At 28.5% G+C, this 21,057-nt stretch overlaps 3 protein-coding genes across 9 annotated transcripts in view; 2 read left to right on the top strand and 1 right to left on the bottom strand.

Moving 5' to 3' along the window:
• The window catches only part of LOC109595226 (uncharacterized), a 72,158-nt gene that overhangs the window by 26,886 nt on the left and 24,215 nt on the right, over positions 1–21,057 (bottom strand). The window contains exon 1 of one of the 2 annotated variants that reach the window (XM_049963379.1): positions 1,182–1,318. The exons of the other annotated variant lie outside the window; for it this stretch is intronic. The gene's annotated coding sequence lies outside the window, so the exon portion shown is untranslated. Of the gene's footprint in view, positions 1–1,181; positions 1,319–21,057 lie in introns of those variants that run through there. 2 annotated transcript variants of the gene reach the window in all.
• Positions 4,028–17,571, top strand: LOC109608223 (cGMP-dependent protein kinase, isozyme 1-like). Of its 4 annotated transcripts, XM_049963374.1 has the most exons (10): positions 6,781–7,192; positions 9,243–10,126; positions 14,614–14,822; positions 14,878–15,158; positions 15,211–15,483; positions 15,541–15,792; positions 16,171–16,387; positions 16,443–16,838; positions 16,894–17,082; positions 17,146–17,571. In XM_049963374.1, the coding sequence occupies exons 1-10, from the start codon at positions 7,147–7,149 to the stop codon at positions 17,306–17,308; spliced, it is 2,910 nt and encodes a 969-aa protein (XP_049819331.1). In that variant the 5' UTR covers positions 6,781–7,146; the 3' UTR covers positions 17,309–17,571. The 4 variants fall into 4 exon arrangements, with proteins under 4 accessions (XP_049819330.1, XP_049819329.1, XP_049819328.1 ...); XM_049963373.1 differs by lacking the exon at positions 6,781–7,192 and adding an exon at positions 4,028–4,236 and having other exon boundaries at positions 15,211–15,792; XM_049963372.1 differs by lacking the exon at positions 6,781–7,192 and adding an exon at positions 4,028–4,236 and having other exon boundaries at positions 9,235–10,126; positions 15,211–15,792.
• LOC109595189 (phosphatidylcholine:ceramide cholinephosphotransferase 2) overlaps positions 18,370–21,057 on the top strand; it is a 33,041-nt gene continuing 30,353 nt past the window's right edge. Inside the window, exon 1 of one of the 3 annotated variants that reach the window (XM_049963391.1) lies at positions 18,370–18,412. In XM_049963391.1, coding sequence (XP_049819348.1) covers positions 18,390–18,412 — 23 coding nt within the window. In that variant the 5' untranslated portion in view covers positions 18,370–18,389. The other 2 variants (XM_020010494.2, XM_049963392.1) reach the window with 2 other exon arrangements.

The raw sequence follows: 21,057 nt of genomic DNA, 5'->3' as shown, positions 1-21,057 counted from the left end.
CTTTATTTACTGTATTTCTAGACCGACTTAACGAGATTATAAATCTGCTAAAATATATTTTTAACAAACGTTTATTCACTGAAAATCGAGTTATTTCAACCTATTTTTGCTTCAAAGTTTCAACTTACAATTCTTATTATGTATATGATTGTGAACGAAAAATTAAAAACAATTCACAACGAGTTTTCTAAATTTCTGTGAAAACAATCGTGTATTTGTCAAAAAAACATCTGAGATTAATTACAAAACACAATTTTCATGTTGTTGCAGTTTTAAATATCCACAAACGTCAAGTTACAAAAATACAGCAAGCTTTCAATTTCAGTATTTTTAGATTAAATCAAATGGTTCTTAAATTAACGAAAAAAAACTTTATTTTAAGGTTGATTGTTAATCAGAAACATATGGTAAATTAATTTTTGCCCACGAAATATTTATTTTTAATATTAAAGTGTAACTTTTAAAGAAATAGAGACGTTCAGGTTAAGAAATCCAGGTTTGATATAGGTTAATTGGCAACGGTTTGAAAAATATTTCAGGAATTCCGAATCGTGATTCAATATTATTTTTATTTGTGATTTTCCGAGACATTCACCTCATTTTCTGGATGTATATCAATTTTTTACCTTTTCACAACCTTTAAAGTTATAAATATTATGTTGAACAAACATTTTTAAGAATATTTTTAATTTAATATTCTAATTGTAATTTCAAATTATTCATTGGATAGTACAAATTGTTTTTGACTTTATAAACTAATTTTTATTCTGCACAATTATACTTGATAATTATATTTTTTATATTTTAGTAATTTTCTCTTCAATATATTTTCAATCATTATAATTTGAGTGTTACGAATGTCTACAATGTAAAATATTCTATTTAATATAATAATTATCTTAATTTAACTGTTAAATTTTTAGAAACCTTAAAGACAAAAATATATTTAAACGTTCTGGCAATTGTACACTAATATATACTATTTTTAGGATATTTAACGCACATTTATAAGCGTAAAATGCATCAAACTTTCATAAATATTTGGCACAAACTTGCACAAACCAATTAAATCCTAACAAGCATATAATAATATTTTTCTGGAATTAAAAATTGCTCCGATACAATTTGAAAATGATAAAGCAACTAAAAGATAAAGAAGTGAATAAAATTAAAAAACTTACATATGAAAATGTGAAATGTTAAAATAATTTGATGGTCCAATAGGTAGTGGTAGGTTTTAAGAGGCCGGCGGATGACTAATTTGGTCTCCGGCGTCTCGACGAGTCGCTAGTGACCGACGTGACCACTTGCGAGTGACTCCGACTGAAGACGAACAGGACAATATTTTTGGAAATTTTCGCATATATTATTGTTTCAATAACAGAAATATCGCCGTGGTCCCCATCACACGTTTCGTAAATTACTATTCTCGAAATAATGATTGTTTAAAATGTATTATAAAAATATAATCAACTATTTTGAAAACAAAGATATTAAATATATATTCGTATATTTGATTGAACCTTCGAATATTCCACAATTTATAAAAATATATTCTCATAAATAAACTTAATAGAAAAATTTAAGGAAATTTGTAAACAATTTTAAGAATTCTTTTTTATTTTAAAATGAATTATAAAAATATAAAACTATTGTGAACTTGAATATTCTACAATTTATAAAAATATAATATCATAAATAAATTTATTAGAAAAATTTAAAGAAATTTGTAAACAATGGAACTATTTTAAGAAAATTCTGTACAAAAAAATATTTATATTTTTAGTATTTGTATATAATAGTAAATAAATATATATTACAGTGTATTTTATTTTTGCATAAACAGATTATAAAAAAATAGAAATGGTAAAAATAACCAAAATAAGTGTCCAAAGAAAACAAAATAACTTTCAAAGGAAGTAATTTATGTAACAAAATTCTTTTATTTTGTTCAGTCTTTTTATAATAGTAAAATGAGCGAGTTAAATTTGTAGTCACTTTAAAAAATAGACAGTTATTTATTAAATTTAAAGTGAATTGTTATATATTCCTTTTTTATGTAAGTAATTAAAATATAATTCTTAGTTTTTTCTGTTAATATCCTCTGAATTTTAAAAAAATTCTATAAATCGATTTTATAAAAAATTATTTCAATTGTCAATTGCATTTACATAGATTGTTAAAAGAAAAAGTCTATACAATTATTAAGATAATTTGAATTTTTTAAATACATTTATTTTTTGTTTCAAATTATATATTTTCGGCTCTTTTCGTTCAAGTCCATAATTATATATTACAAAATTAATCTAACATTACTTTAAAATTTTTTTATTCTATTCTTTTTTAATATTTTGTGTAAAAGTTTTACAAAACTTAGAAGTAAGCTTTTAACCACCTAATCCTTTGTATTCATCAACTAAAATTATTATTTTAGCTCTCTGCTCTGCAGTTCTTCAAATACTAGATTAAAGCAGTAGATGTCGCTTGTATCCAATTTAAATATTTAAATGTATTTAAATTAAAAAACACAAATGGAAATTTATTAAATTATTATAGTACAATTGAATGAAATTTCCTCCAGTTGTCACATTCGAATGAATGAACCATAGAGTTTATTGTACGCTTTACTAGCAGAATTAGTACAAAATGTATGCAACTGATATTGATGCCCGTGTTTATCTTTGTGTAAATTTCATTATTAACGCTTCTACAGTATCTGGTAAATGGAAAAATGAAACGTTCAGTAAACATAAAGGATGTTTTATAAACACACGTGACTTTTGTGACGTTAATTTATTTAAAGATGTTAAATCATAATAAAAGGAATCCAAAATTAAAATTTACCTGTAAATAGATATTATAGTCTAGCCAAACAGTGTAGATTTTTTTGTAAACGAAATCTTTTATTTTTAACCCGTTTTCTTAAAATGAATGTAACAGATTAGTTTTGTTATGAAAAGATTTATTATTGGGGAATTCCCCTGAAAACCGAACAGATCTGTTGACAAAATTATATATTTTATTATGTTTACTATTTGTTAGGTGAATAATAATGTTTATTAATTACAATTAATCCGAAATTTATTAATTTCTTGTCAATAACACAGGTAACATATTAATTTTATTGTTAACAATTGTATTGAAAAATCTGTGCCGAAAAACATATTTATAAATGGGGTGAAGAGTTAATGCAAATATGATGTTATCCAAAAATAGAATTATCTAACACATTACTAATTATTACAAACAGAACATGATAATCTTGTTTGATAACCGTGATTAATATTAGTTTTATCCCCTGCGAAAAGTGTGCGCCAAAAGCCAAAAGTTGTTCCCTTCCACCTATGATAATTTTAATTGACTCCCAAACAGTTACTTTTATGTATTAATTGTACCCGGCTAAAAATATATTTTCCTTGTTCTCTGTAAATGTACAGTGTTGTTTTAATTATACACGTGTTAACCAACATTTTATTGTTGTTTATTCCTAGAATGATAATTTATTTAATTGCTAAACCATAAAAGTTAACAAATTTTTAAAACTAGTACTTCTAAAAATAGAACAAAAACTAAATTAGATGATAAATAGAAATAACTTTATATATTTAGAGAAATATTTTTAATAAATTAAAAAAATTATAAAATTAATTAATATTTGTTACAAATATTATTAATATATTAATAATATTTTTGTACAAGTACAATACAATTTAATAATTACAATTATTAATTTGTTGTATTATTATTTTAACTATCACTTTTGTATGAATTTTCGACAATAAAAAAACAAAATATATCAAATTAACAATAAACAATAAAGATAGAAACTAAACAATAACTATGCTTGTACGTTGGATTTTGCAGTCAATTATTATGTTCAGGCCAGTTCTGCGTGAGCAAACAGAACGACCGATTACAATTAACACCCGCACACCGAGCTCAATTTTTTTACCGAAACCGACTCTGCGATAAGATTACATACAATTGATAGTGGCAGGTTGGCGGTTTTCGAGAGAAGACCGAGGTCGGATGGGGGATATGCTGAATTGAACGGAATTAACTCGCGAGTTTAGATTTGAACACGTTGCTCGAATCAACTCGACTCCCCCTGTTTACCAAACTTTCGTTCGTACGCGATGCGATTATGATTTTTACAACAAACGGTGGTTGTGTTTTGTGTCTGGACGGTGCATTTAGTTGCTGAATATTATTGTTGTTGCTGTTGTTGTTACGCAGGTGAGTTTTAAATACGTTCGTTTAAGTTTCGTTTATAGAATCGTTCAACAGGTGGTTTTCAAAACGTTTAACCTAATTGCACAACTAAAGTTTAAACAAGTATTCGGGTTAGATTTGTTTACACAATTTTAATTCGGTAGTTTGAACGCAATTTTTATTGTCGGGGAAAAATATATTTTATTTGACGTCACCACGAGTAAAAATTAAATATTTATTCAGATTTTAACACAAGTCTATTGTTTAATTTGTTCAAAAAATAACGTTAAGTAATTTATTATTATTTCTTTTTTTGTAGTTGAAACTAAATCATTAATCAACTGGTAAATTGTGATAAATGAAACGGCGCAAAAACAAGTTTAAATATTTAGAATTAAGTATTTTACTAAATTCAACAGTAAATAACGCAACAAGGTTGAAATATCCATTAAAAAATATTAATTTCTATAGGTTTAATTGTTAAAATTAATTTATAAGACAACTTAAATCAATTTTATGCAATTAATTTATTAAACGAGGGGATTTGAACATTCAAATTATTTGCATCCTTTAAGTGTAAATTACTTACTACTATTACTTTTTCACTTGATCAAATTAAATCTATGAAAAATTTTAATTTTGTTTTAATAAAGGATGCAATTGTTTCCAAAAGTTATCAAGAAACAAACTTTTTAATTTATAAATCTGATATTAATTCATTTATTTAAAAAATATTTAAACTTTTGTTTTCATTTTCTTATAAATTTTTCAATTTGTTACTCACAAATTATTTGTCTTATTCAAACATACTATATAACAAATAATTAATATATAAATAAAATATCAAAAAAAAAAAAAAAGATTATTAAGATTAATTCTAACTAAATCCAAATCCGGAAAAGTTAAATAGTATTATTAATGTTTATGTGATTCATGTGATTATGACACTAATTTCTGCCTTTGGAATATTAATGTCTCAATTGATATTAATAGAGAATTCTTTTAAAAACATGAGAAGGCAACTTTAGAGATTTATTAATAATTTTAAAGCGAAATTAGGACTATTTTTAATATGATGTAATAATAGATAAATATCAGTATTTTGTATAATATAATTATTATTAATAAATATTGATGATAATCAGTTAATCCTTATTAATACTCATCTGTTTATCATCTATACAAAATTATAAACTACTGATAAAAATATATTTTTTGCAAAATATATTAAATGCATAAGATAAACATTTATCTTTCATAAACTTTTATTGCTTCTAACAGATTTGAAACTCAGTTTCATTTTTTTTTTATTTACATATCTATTCTATTTATAAATCCATGATGAACACATTATGTTTTCATTATATATTATTAACATTGATGATATAAATAAGTAGAACCAGTAAAAAAGTTATTATATTCAGCGTGTTAATTGAATTTGTTACCATTAACTAAACATATTAATTAAAAACGGAGAAAATATAACAAATACGGAAAACTTTTTGAAAACGTGCAAAATGGCGATAATAAAAATAATAAAATTGTCGTTTTGAATTGTAAAGAGAGAAGCGCATAAATATTTGTGTAAAAATATAGTTGTAACACTAAATGAAATCCCCACAATTAAATCCTCACTGTTTTGACAAACATGTTTGTCGACTGTAAATTTTCAAAGACGTCCATGTAAAAATTTATTTCTTTTTCAATTTTATCCTTGGATGTTTTATTAAATATCGCGGTCAATGAATTATTTCAGAATTTACCATTAGTTGTTTGAACGAGTGTTGAATTTTAATCAACGAAAATAAATTGGTGATTGAAATATTTAAAAGCAGTCTTGTTTGTGTCCGTAAACTGAAGTACAAATTACTAATACGAATTATATTTTCACGGAAACATAAATTGTTATATTGTTATGTTAATATAATAATACCCATTCATTAATTTATCGACTGATTAATATTATGAAATACATGAATTTTCTAAAAATACAAAATTAAAATATTTGCAAGTCATAAATCAACATGTTAAATTTATAAATTAAATATTTAAATTTTGTCTGGTTGTAATTTAACATATACACACAGCAACTTTTTGTAAATATTATTAATGTTGTTAATTATAAAAAGAGTCTACAATTAAGTCCTTTTCAAATGATAACAGTAATTTATTAATCACACATTACAAATGTCAATTTGATAAACAGCTTCCTGGTAATTTAAATTATTTATCTGTTACGTTTAACACGTTCCATAATGTTTGTTTTATAAAAATGATCAACATCAGATTTTAAGAAATGTTTGTTATTTTCTACCGAATGTGCTAATAAAATCAAAATATTGATGTGTGAATGAATGTGCAGTTAAATACAATTATTGTTTATTGTAAACATGTAATTTCGCACAAAATTGGTGATGTTTAGTAATGTTCAATAAAACCATTAATAAAGTAATTAATTTTAATATTTATTAGTTAAAATTCACAATTACAATAGAAACTTTAACATCCTTAATAATGATTTACGCTATAAATTTTAATGGTTGTTATTAGAAGTTGCAAAATTAACACTTTCAAACAATTTCATGTACAGCAAGAACATTTTTCCTGGTAATAATCGTTGCAATGTCAATTTTAGCATTTGTTCTAATTATTAACGAAGGTTGGAATCTATTTAGATATACATTTGCCGAACTGACCTTGCATCGCACGTATTTCAAATATTAACCAAGCTCAAAGTTTACTTCGCATATTAATGCACATATATGTTCAAATTTAAATTTCCCCTTTTATTAAATTTATTCAAACAAACACACGTGCCACATAATAATAATTTCACTTATTTGACGAGGTGCAATCCAAACAAAACGAAAAAATACAACAATCGTGTGGGAACGTGCTGAAAATGGTGGAAAAAGTGTTTGTCCAACGTTGGAAATGGGTCTAGGTTTAAAAATACCAACAATTACAACACAAGAAAATGGTAATAAGCAAATTTGAGACATCCATTGTGCCACACACAACAGATAACCCACAAGTTAAACGTAACAGACGACGTAAAACAAATTGCAGGGTCAAACCTAACAAAAGAAATTCATATTCAATACGAATACGAATGTGAGAAAAAACAAATTCTATTTTCAAACAATAATTATATTTTTTCATTTTTTTTTTTTTTTTTTTTTTTTTTGTTATAAGAAATTTGAAAGGAAACATTATTTTATTTTAACTTTTTTCTAAACGAATTACATTTTTTAATTTAATTTTAAATAAAATATTCATAAAACAATAATTAAAATAATATTAACATTATCTATGACTTAATTTAAATATAAGTAATTTTAAAAAACTGTTATATTTAATTATTAAAAAGTCTAAATATAAAAATGATTGATTGTATGATTGTAATTGATTGGAGGTACATTTCTACATGTAAAACTTTCAAAATTATGTTTTTATAAAGCGATGGCTTAATTTTAATATAAATAATTTTAATAAACTGTTACAATTTTTTATTAGAAATAATAATATTACAAAATAAAAGTGGGATTGTGATTGTAATTAATTAGTTTCATTTTTATATGTAAGGCTTTTTAAAGAAGACAAAATATAAAAAAATAAAAAGAATATATTATTATATAAAAGAATTATGATATAGGATCGGAGTTTTATTTTTACATGTAAAGCTTTTTAAGGAAAATAAATTATAAAAAAATAAAAACAATTATGATATTAATTAAATGGAGTTTCAGTTTTACATGTAAAACTTTTTAAAGAAGACAAAATATAAAAAATAAAAAGAATTATGATATTAATTTATTGGAGCTACATTTTTATATGTAAAGTTTCCGAAATTATATTTTTATACAAATATGACTTAATTTAAAAAGAAGTAATTTTAAGAAACTGTTATATTTAATTATTAAAAAGTCTGAAGGGGCTTATGATTGTAATTGATTGGAGGTACATTTCTACATGTAAAGCTTTCAAAATTATTTTTTTATATAGATATGGCTTAATTTAATAAAGTAACTTAAAAAACTGTTACAATTCTTTATTAAAAAGTGGGATTATGATTACTTGAAGTTTCATTTTTATATGTAAAACTTTTTAAAGAAGACAAAAAACATAAAAAAAAAAATAAAAAGAAATATGATATTTTATTTGAGCTACATTTTCAAATGTAAAGTTAAAATTTTAATTTCACAATTAAATCTAATGATTTAGTGTACACGGGAATACATAAAATTAATTTATGACAAATTTTTAATTACTTTATTTATAAAAAAAAATTAAAATTGAATAAAGAAATTCAATAATTTATAAATAATAATAAAATATTCTTAAAACTGTAATGAAAGTAGTATTAACATTATCTAGAGTTGAAATGTTAATTTTCGTAATTAAATCTAACGACGAACATGTTTAGTTAATGTGTAAACATTTCATACATAGAAATTGGATAAACAAAATTCGACATGAACGTTTTCACACGTTTTCTAAATTTTTTGTATTTTAATTTGTTTAGTTCATTTGGTCGAATATTTGTAAATCTCGCTAAAATTATGCCAATATTTAATCTATGCTTAAATTTGACTTACTAGCGTTATATTTTCAATTTAATATAATTAAATATAGCATTGCATTTGTACGTAAATTGTGTCAATATTACCTACTACCATCATAATTATTTTAATCTCACAGTTGTTACAGAATCTGGTGTTTTAATTATTACCCACATTCGATAAATAATTAAGTTAATCAAGTTGCAATTTGTGATTTTTCCAGGACAACAAATATATTTGTTTTGGTTCGTCAAGTTGTGTTTTAATGAACCCATTTTATCAACGTGTCAATAATTTTCGCCCATATGTAATAATAAGTTCGATCATTCCGATTCTATTTTTAGTTTACTTGCAAATATTTTGGTTTACCTGCTGAAATAATCAAATGTTTCGAGTATCCACATAGAATAATAAAAATGAATGTCTTAATTCTTTATTAATATTCTAATAACAAAATAAGTTTTCCAGGTGAGGAAATGGCGAATTCGTGCCTGAACCAGCCGAACCTGTTGGAGAAGTACGGACCGAAAAGTTATCCAGCCTCGGTGACGGAGTTCTCGGCGATGCTGCTGGAGGCGCGCACCGAAACATCGCCGGTGCGCGCACCACCGCCGACCACCCTCGAGCGGCGACTAACCAAAAAATCGCACACGTGCGGTAGCCTGTACGCAAAGTGCCGCTGCAACAATGACTCCGGCCCCGAGACGGAGACGAAGAGGTCCTCCACTCCGGACACCTGGACGATCGCGAAGAGGCTGAGCAGTCCGGAGATCGACGTGCACCAGACCAAACATCCGAACGTCTGCCTGAAACCGAAGTCGGCGACGAAGACCGTCAAAGCGAACGTCTACCTCAACCACCCGGAGATAACCTTCCCGATACCGGTGGAGATCCCGAAGGAGCAGCTGCCGAAACAAACCAAGTCGCTGCCGTCGAGCGTCGAACGGCCGGAGATACGGAAGTCGCAGATCGACTATCACAAGTTCAACGTGCTCGCGTACGAGTCGCAGCCGCATTTCAAGGAGGAACGGGCGCAGAAGTTCCTGCAGGACTTCGGGATCTTCGGCCCGATGGGGAACGGCGTCGCCAGTCTGAGGAGGAGCTCTCGCACCTCCGACGACGATTTGAATCAGATCAGGAAGAATTCGAAGAACGTTATAGAGGTGAAAAGGAAGAGTTCTTCCGGGGACTCGGAGTATTTGAAGTCGATGGTGGCCAAGCTGAAGAAGGAGCTGGCGGAATTGGAAAAAAAGTATGGGTCGGTGCAAGGAGAACTGTTCGAAGCCAGGAAAGATCTCAGTTGTAGAGAAACCGAAGTTCTCAAGCTGCAGAGGGAAGTTCACAAGTTAAAAGTAAGTTTCTACTTTAGTCTATCATTCAACTTTTTAATTTTGCCAATCACTCCCACTTCTTTTATTTAATACTTCTAGTTTAAACATAAATCAGATTTATTTATACCAAAATATTATATTTAAAAGAAAATTAATTTATTGAATTTATTATTAAATTTTAGAAAAATGTTCACAAGAGTAAAGTAAGTTTTTACTTTAGTTTAATATTATTTTAATTAAATAATTTATTCTTAATAAAGATATTTAAAAAAAATATTAAATTTATATGTTATTAAGGTTATTTGATGCGTTTTAAAATTTCAGAAACATATTCATAAGGGTAAAGTAAGTTTTTATTATTTAGTTTGATATTATTTTAATTTCATTAGAAACTTATTTAGACTTGTTTAAATTAGACAATTTGTTTTAAAATTTCTTAAATTATTTAAATGGAAAATTATAGAAGAAAGTTTCTGCTTTAGTTTAACATTATTTTAAATAATTATTTTATTGCTAATAATAATGTTTCCCATTTTTTTTTGTTACATCTCGTCAAAAACGCCTAAAAATTAAATTTATTTGTCAACTTTAATTTTTATTTGATGATTTTCTTATTATATCATATTAGTTTTAATTTCAAAATTCATAAACTAAGTGTACTCTTCTTATTGATTTAAAAAATAATACAAAATAAAATTAGTAAGCAACAGATTCATTTTTAAGCTTATTTGAAACATTGGCAAGAAATGGCAAAGAAAAGGTAATAAATGTCTTGTGTTGTATTTTCTTTAATTAATAATTTAAAATTCAGAATTTTTAATGTTCTTATTTTTATTTGATCTGGATGAGACACTATTTTTCCTTATATTTTTCGTTTTTTTTATCGGTAATTCAAGCTGAATTTTTATTGTGCGTTTGTGATTTGTAATATTCGTGCACGGGAATATTAAAGAAATATTTGTCGATATTTCGGCAGGAGTAAAAATCAATAACCACGATAATATGTGGATATGTGTATCCGAAAAACCGAAGCAACAAACCGCATAACTGCAACCTAATTCCGCATTCTAAAATAGATCATCCAGTCGCGATAAAACACCAAAGTCGTGTCGTATCCGATTCCACACACCCACAGATTAATATCATCCAATATGTGACGGAAAATTCGTCGTATATTTATAATGTTCGAACATTAGCATCAATAGTAAATACAAACACAGTGGGTTTATTTAAAGAGAAACAATGACCGATTTTTCTGAAACGCTCTTGTGTTGTGTTCGAAACCCGAAATCGATAGCGATGCCGATAACAAACAGTGTTAAACAATGCGTTTCTTCTGCGCGACAGTCAAATGAAAGTCTGTGTATATTCAGCATCCCGACATAATAATATCAGACGAACGACAATGGACCAGAAACAGACACGTCAAGCTTTACCCATTTACCTGCTGAACTTCACTCCTGTCGATATTGTTGTTATTTGTTCAATTTAACTTTAACTAAAAACTCAAATAAATACATTTCTTTGTGAAAGGTAAAAGTAAAACATTACTTCAGCGTTGGCGACGAACAATAATAAATCCATTTAGTCGTATTGTTCCCGAATTTGAACTTGATAAAAATCTTTGAACCGCAGGAATTAACATAAGGCAAATGGATAAGGATCTGTAACACATTCACTCACAAAATTACTGGTGACTAAACGAATCGGACACGCGAAACTCGCCTAACTTAAAAACAAAAATGAAATACAGCAACCTTATCAAGTTTTATATGCATGCATTTATTAATTATTCCGCTGTTGTCAAACCTTATTTGGTTAATTTGATTAAGGCAATTAAAATCTGGTTCCAGAAAAAGATTTACCTTAAAAAAATATAAAGTTTTCGTTGCATTAAATAAATATTATTTATAGTACAAATTCAAAATGAACAATCTTCACTTTTAATTATTTTTTATCCGAATATTATTTTTTTATGGAGAAGTTTATGGATAACGGGTATTTTGATTTAAAATGTTTATGGTAATTATGACTTGACTTGAAGTACTTTTCTAATTTATTTTGAACATAATTTTATTTCTGGTTTCATCCAGTGGCATCAACTTTGTCCAATAGGGTTTAACTAGAGGATGGTACCACAATATTAGAAATTACATTATATATACTGTGTACAAAAAAAACGCAACACCTAAATATAATTGATTCATTCAAATTTTTTTTGAAAACATTAACCTATCACAAAATAATAATTGTTTAAAAAATTAAACAAAAATTTTTAACCATATTGTCAGTGTCCAATAACGAAGACACTTATTGACGCGTCGTAGCATCTATCTAATGAGATTATGGACAATTTCTTGTGGTATCTCATCCCACACGAACTGAATCTGGCGTCGTAGTTTATCAAGAGTCGGTGGACGCCGCTGTAAATTCCTTAAGCGTCTCCCCATTATATCCCACACATTTTCGATTGGGGAAAGGTCTGAAGATCTGGGAGGCCAAGGCAGTACATTCACATGGGAGGCAGGAAGTTTAATGTATTCCTGACAATATGTAGACGGTCATTATATTGATGAAAAATTAGTCCGAGATCTCTTCTTATGTAGGAATGAAAGTGAGGCTTCAAAACGTTATTAAACTGAAGGTAACCTGCTATCATAAGCAATAGCACCCCATACCATTAAACCCATAGTGTTTTGAATATGACTCTCCACAGCAAAGCGAGTATCTCCACTATCACCACGTCGCCATCTTACAAACATGACCATCGTGCATGCCCAAGCAAAAGGGTGATTCATGACAAAACACAATGTGATTCCATTCCTCATACCACTGTTGATGTTCCATATATCAATCACTATGTTGGCGCCTATGGTTTGCTTGTAGAAATAAGTCCAAAAAAATAAATCAGTAGCCCAAAAGACCTTATACGGAGGTAAAATGATCGAATACCAACTCTAGGCATGTTAAAAATTTACTCTAAATTACTAAATAAAACAAATTGTGACAAAAACTAAGTACAGATTTGTTTGAAATACCTTAGAGATATGAAGAAAAAAGAACAAAAAGCCGACATTACGTTTTCCTATTGACTTCAAATTTTAAACATTTCTTGTATGAATATATTTGAATGCGTTTTGGGTGTTGTGTTTTTTTTTACAGTTAGTATTATTTAATAATATATTATTATTATTATTATTATTAAACAAGAAGTGAAATATTATTCAGAATAAAGTTCAAGTCAATTTATGACAGTCACAAAAATTTTAAATCAATACCCTTATCCGATTTCCATAAACTTCTAATGAATAAGTTAGATGAATCACTCTGTATATAAAAATACAATAAAATATAATTTCGGCAACGACGGACTAAATCGGTTAATTCTGAAATTGTTCAGTCGCGTGGCGAAAACCTGTTTTAATTCCTTGATAGGTCTAATAAAATTAAATAACCTCTTTCATTTATTCGGACATAAAAATAATCTTCCATCGTTATTTTGGTGAAAATATTCGGTTATAATTAGAAAAAGGAATTCACAAGTATCGATTTAAATGTCCCACTTATTAATAAAATGGCAATGGAATCAAAATATTTACTGAACAAATATAATTTTCTATATTAATCCTATAAATATGCCTTGAAGGAAACATTTTCTGGTTTCATAATAAAACGGTGCAACTCATTAGCTTCCTTTTTAACACAAAGCAACAGGATAATGGACTCATTATCCTATTGCTAAAAAGTAAAAAGGGGAATTGGATTGTAAAATGTACGTTTTTTGTAGGTGTTGTTAAAAAGTTTTAAAGGATTTATTAAACAACATTTATTTGCCATTGAAAGTTTTAACTAGGTCAAATATTTTTTTTTGTTTTTTGTTATTTGTTGTTTTAAACACAACATTAATGTGATTGCTCTTAATACATAACTACGCATATTTAAAATGTTAATTACCAAGAAAATTGTAATAATTTTGCATATTATAAATCAATGCACACATAAAACTATAAGATTTCTATCTATGATGTAAATGTAATTTTGTTGTAAATAGCAAGCAAATCGAAATTTCCATTTCTACTTTGATAATTACCTATGATGTTTATAACATGTGCTTTTTCCATAATACCATTCATTGGTTATCAAAACATCTGATTTCACAGAAATGTAATGCAGAAAATGCAATCATAACATTATCATTCAATTAAACGAAGATAACGTGTTATTTGCTGGTATATGAAAATACTATTTTTATCCGTCGTATATATAGATAGCCATTGTTGTTTTGACTGAATATTTACAATGCCCTACAATTAATTAAAGTGGCAAATATTAGTCCAAGTGCCGAAAAGTAATTAAATTGGGATAAACGTGTGTGAAAATATTATTGTGATACGTTTTTATATCAACATTTCTGTCTTTCCATTTTTATCGTTCTATCTTGTCAAAAGTAAATTTATAAATAAAGTTATAGTAAAAAACTAAACTCACAAACGATTTTATTATTTTAGAGTGTTTTACAACAAACTGCCCAATTCAAATATGACCAGGACATTTTATCGAGCATCCAGGCGCAGCACGCGATGGCCAACCGCAACCCGCAGTCCCAAACATCCGGGAGCAGCCACTTGGCGAAAAAGCAGGGTGTCTCGGCCGAATCAAGCGAATCTACGGGTCTGGCCAGCGACATAAACATCGTCAAATACGAAAAGGACTTCAGGTAATACATTATTGTGAACACCAAGACCCAGTTTAACACTTTCTAATCCAATCAGATCAAAACAGTTGATCAAAGATGCGATCCTCGACAACGACTTCCTGCGCAACTTGGACACGGTCCGTGTTAGAGAGATGGTCGATTCGATGTACTCGATGGAGGTGCAGGCGAACACGGTGTTCATAAGGGAAGGCGATTCCGGCGCCCATCTGTACGTGTCAGCCGAAGGGGAGTTCGAGGTCATCAAGCAGGGAGCGATTTTAGGGCGGATCGGGCCCGGAAAGACTTTCGGGGAGCTCGCCCTCCTCTACAACTGCATGCGAACTGCTTCGATTAGAGGTAAATCAATATCGATAACGAAATGAACGGTGTTCATTGAGGGATGTTGTAGCATTGGAGGATTCGAAAGTTTGGGTGTTGGATAGAAGGATTTTCCAAAGGATAATGGTGAGAACAGGATTGCAGAGGCTACAGGACAACATAGGTTTTCTCAGGTCTGTACCTCTATTGGCGAAGCTCAGCAACGAAGTTCTGGCCAAAATTGCTGACGTTTTGGAGGTAGAATTTTATCCTGCAGGAGCTCACATTATTCGGCAAGGTGCTAGTGGCGACACCTTTTTTATCATCAGCAGTGGATGCGTTAAAGTAACCCAAAGACTTCCAGGTAAATTATTAAATTATTATTATAAATTACAATGTTCACTTTTTGGGTTTGTTTTAGGTCAGTTAGAAGAGGAAGAAGAAGAAATCAGGACTCTACAAAGAGGTGACTATTTCGGGGAGCAAGCTTTATTAAAAGAAGACTGCAGAACAGCATCAATAATCGCCCAACATCCTGGTGTTGAATGTTTGACTCTAGACAGGGATTCGTTCAATCAATTGATCGGAGACTTGAGTGAAATCAGAGAGAAATCTTATGATGATGACGAAAGACTGAACAGGCCTTCAAGTTCTTTGCAATTAGAAAAACAAGGTACCACAACTTTAACATACAATTTGTTTTTAGACAAAAAAATGATTTCAGGTTCTATAGTCATCTTTGTAAACCATCGATAGATTTAATTTAAAAATTCTTTTAATGAATTTATGTTTATAAGGATCTGTGAGTTAAGAAAAATCTTGTGAAAATTTCTAAATACGCACATAGATAGTTTTTCAATCTTACCACTGATATATTTAAGTTTTATAGAAAATAATAATTTATAAACGAATTTTATTATTACACGTTATAGTTAGTATTTTTTATCACTGCTGTGTGGATGTAAAACCTGAAACTGCTTATTTAATACACATTTTTCCCATATTTTTTTCTCGTCAAACACAAAATAATAAAATTGTTTGTTGTTTCTAGAATATGACTATATTCAACTGGACGATTTGGAAGTAATTTCAACTTTGGGAATTGGCGGTTTTGGTAGAGTAGAACTGGTCCAATACAGAGAAGACAGATCTTTAACGTTTGCACTGAAGTGCCTAAAAAAACAGCACATAGTCGATACTCAACAACAAGATCACATTCGCAGCGAAAAAACGATCATGATGGGTTGCAGAAATCCTTTCATCTGCAGGTAAAATACAAAACAACCACATCGTGTGTTGTATTAAAATTTTTAATATTTTTAGGTTGTATAGATCGTTCAAAGATGCAAAATACGTTTACATGATGCTGGAGGCGTGTCTGGGGGGCGAGGTTTGGACTATCCTGCGTGACAGAGGTTGTTTTGACGACCACACTACCAGATTCATAGCGGGTTGCGTGATCGAGGCCTTCGACTATCTCCACAACCGTGGGTTGATCTACAGAGATCTGAAACCGGAGAATCTGCTGCTGGACGTGCGTGGCTACGTCAAACTTGTGGATTTCGGATTTGCTAAACGGCTCGGCTACAGCAGCAAAACATGGACGTTTTGCGGTACCCCAGAGTACGTTGCGCCCGAAACGATTCTGAACAAGGGACACGATAGAGCTGTGGACTATTGGGCGTTGGGAATATTGATGCATGAGTTACTTACTGGGAGGTTTGTTGTTGTTTGTCGCTAGCTAAATGGGTTGCGAATTGCTTTTTGATTGCAGTCCTCCGTTTTCGGCTTCCGATCCTATGAAAACTTACAATTTGATTCTGAAAGGGATTGACATGATTGATTTTGCCAAATTTAACGTCAGCAGGTCGGCGCAAAGTTTGATAAAGAAGTTGTGCAGGGATGCGCCTTCCGAAAGGCTTGGATACCAAAGAGGTGGTGTGCAGGACATCAAAAAACACAAGTAAATGATTAACACAAGTGAATGACGAAATATGAATTTAATTTATGTTTAATTTATGTATAGATGGTACCAGGGTTTCGACTGGGATGGTTTGATATCGAGAACACTTCCAGCTCCCATCCAACAAGTGGTTCGAGGTCCGTGTGATGTCACAAACTTTGACTGTTTCGGCAAAGATAATGACATACCGCCCGATGAACTGTCCGGTTGGGACAAAGATTTCTGATACGTTTAGTTATCTGTTTAGGCTATTTATTTTTTCGCGACGATAACTTATGCATATGTGAAATTCATATCAACTATAAAAATGTGTTTTAGGTATTATGTTAGTTGTTTTAGGTTGGTTATAGTTGATGTGTTTTGTGCAGAACAACCGAGACAATAATTTGTGTAGTCGAGATAATATATTATACGTTTATTCATAGGATACTGTATCAGCATCAGATATTTTACTACCATTACATTAAATATATACATTTTTATATTGAATATTGTTATTTATTTATACCTATCAATAATATAATATACCAATTTTTTTAAATATTTTCACTAAAAAATAATTATTATATTAAATATTTCAAATAATTAATTATTAATAAAATACCTATCAATAAAGTTAAATATTGTTATGTTTAGGAATTTGGATTATTTTATTCAAAAACAAAGTAAATGATTGGAGAAAGTATAACAAAAGCGAAAATAAAACAAAAATAAATCTTGAATAATTTGATTGACATTTTGATGCCAATAACCTTAAAATAACGTTAAATTTTATATTGACACGTCATAAAGTTTTTATCGTTTATGGCGATTTTTACTCATTATCAATATACAATTAATTTATTGATGCAATAAACCAGTGAAATATTCAAAATACCAATCAATTTGAATTCGTACCAGGAAACAGATGTGTTGGAAAAGTTCTGTGGGAACAATGCAGATGCAGTGGAGAATATCATCAAACGTACGTCTTCATTTATTATTCGTCTGGATATTTGGCCAAAACAATCGATAGTTGATCAATTATTCAGTTCCGCATTTATGAAAAATTTATTTTATTAATATTAACAATCAATAGTTTACGCAGTTGTACGAATGCATAAGTGGTTTAATTTTTGCGGTGATACGTGTACATTGATATGCATATCTAATTGTACGTTATATGCACCGCAATGTACATGTTGAATTACTTAGTAGGTAATTATAATTATTATTCATAAACTGATAAAAGTGTATAGATACTATAATTTCGTTCATTCGTATCATTACCTTTTAAAACCCGTCAACTTTAAATATTGTTTTCATAAATGTACTTTATAAAATATTTATTGTAAGTATTCAATTTTTATTGTTTTAATCAGTATAAAATATTCAAAAGCCATGGAACGATAAGAATACCGAGTCGGCCCCACAAAGGTATCGCACTTATAATTTCCTGAAATGTTGCTACTCATAAAATATTTCGATGCTGCAAGTTTCAGATCTTTATCTGTTTCTGGATAAATTAAAAAATTCTGAAAATCAGAAAAGATTGTTATTCTCAATACCTTCTGAATCGATTGATCTAAATACCGGATATGTTTTAGGACATGATAGTAGCTTCTAGGAAAAAAAATGAGGTTATTTTGATTTTTAACCATGTTACGATAACGATAAAAATATGAAACTTTTCTTTTTGAATTCCTCATTCAATTTTCGCTGAAATTATGAGCTTCAGAAATTTTTTAAAACGGTACGTCACCTTGAAAAAAATTAAAAATCGAGTTCTGTATTTTATCATTTCAAATTATACCATAAAAAGAAAAAATTAAAAATCTTTTTTTGAGCAAAAAATCGATTTTTAATTTTTTTCAATGTGACGTCCGGTTTTAAAAAATTCCCGAAGGTCATAATTGAATGACGAAATAAAAAAAAAATAGTTTCATGTTTTTATCGTTATCGTAACATGGTTAAAAATCAAAATTAATAAAATAACCTCGGTTTTTTTAAGGTTCTTATGAACAGATATAGCTTATTTTTTTCCTATAAACTACCGTCAGACCCCAAAACATATCCTGTATTTAGATCAATCGATTCACAAAGTGCTGAGAATAACAATTTTTACTGATTTTCAGTATTTTTTTATTTATTCAGAAACGGTAACTGAAAATTGTATCATCGAAGTATCTTATGAGTACCAACATTTCCTGAAACTTTGTTATAAATATATTTAATAAATCTTTATATAATTTAAAACTAGTGTGTATTGTGAACGTTTTTGAATGGAAAAAATGTGCCAGGTATTTCCCAATATTTTTGTCCGTGTTAAAAAGTCGATTGTAAACACCTGTGTGTTTTGAAAACGAAAAGGGAGGAGTGAACCCGACGCAGGCGGATTCGGCGGATTCGTCGGCGTCGCGACCACCTCGATGGAACGACAGTGCGTCGCGGATTACCAGTCATCGTCGTCGTCGTCGTCGTCGTCGTCGTCGTCGAACGGCAGCAGTCGCGTCTCCACGACCAGGTGAACAACGTGCGCCGAACGCATCAGAATGACACAGTAAATATAGAAGACTACTGTTCGTTCAATTTTCACTATTTTCTCACTATTTTTCTCTTTCTGTTTCTGGCACTTTTTGTATAGTTTAAAAAGCTTTTAAATAAGTACACGAATAGGCATAAAAAATTTTTGTTTTTTGTTAATGTCAAAGGTGAAACTTTTATTAAATATTTATGTTGTTTAATATAAATTTATTTGAGAAAAACAAAAAAATAATTAATAATTAATAATGATATCTTCTCTGAAAATAAAACATTTGTTAAATGAAATAAAAAAGTATTGTATTATAAAAGAAAGTTTTAAACAATAAATTTTTATTAATTTTAACAAGAATATTTAAAAATTAAATGAAAGGTACCAAATATAAATATATAAGTATAACTAATATACTAAATTCTTTAGTACAGTATAGTATTTTCTTTTCATATTTTTACGCTAAAACTAATAATAGTCTTACGAAACTATAATTTTAAGTGAACTTATAATTCGTAAATAACAACACATTGTGATACACTATATAATTTTGGTTTATAAAATTCAACATACATTTATCATATATGTAAAGGTCACATTTAATAGCACATAATTTAATTTGAATTTATAACACAAATTTTAATAATTTATAAAATTAATTTAAAATTGTGGCGAAGTCGCCAGTTACATTTTCTAAATTGCAATCATTTAAAAATGTAATGAATAATAATCTGAAAATAGAAATGACAAATTTCACCTTCGATATTTTGATTAACTGTAATTGTGGCAGCAAACCGTGAACAAATTACAACACTGCAAAATTATTAATTCATTTTGTACAATTTTTAAAATTTATTTAACATACAAAACATATAAATTAATTTGTAACCTTTTTCGGATCGTACAATGTAGTTTAATAGAATATTTATTATAATTCATCAGACTGTCATTAAACCATACCTGATCATTAACTGAATTCCGAATTAAATATTCAGTCGTAAAAGCAATAATATAAAAAATCAATAAATAATTATTGCGTTCACGTGTTTTATGTATAGTGTAATTTGTTCATTTTAAATGCATTTTTAAAAGTAGACAGACAATTTTTTTTTGAATATTAAATTAATTGAGCTAATATAAAATCTATTTAGTTAAATATATAATTCAAATGTTAATTTGGACAGAATGAATGTAATGAACACGACACGAGTTTGCATAAATAGTAAATTTAATTAACATTCCGTGTCAGATTCTGGGCGAGTCACATGTATGCTCTCAGGAGAAATTTTACTAAAAAAGCTATTATTTAATTTTTTAAAAATTTCTCTTGTATGATTAATAAATTATTTATTTCGAAAAAATATTTTAATGCGAAAAATTTTTGTAAAACATTTATTTTATTGATATTATTAGAAATAACATTTTGAAAAATGTGTTTTTCTGTTGTTTTATAAAGAAACAAA

This window comes from Aethina tumida, chromosome 2, assembly GCF_024364675.1.
Source record: "Aethina tumida isolate Nest 87 chromosome 2, icAetTumi1.1, whole genome shotgun sequence".
Taxonomy (NCBI): Eukaryota; Metazoa; Arthropoda; class Insecta; order Coleoptera; family Nitidulidae; genus Aethina; species Aethina tumida.
The sequence above is the reverse complement of the archived record's forward strand: the minus strand, read 5'-3'. Positions and strand labels throughout refer to the sequence as shown.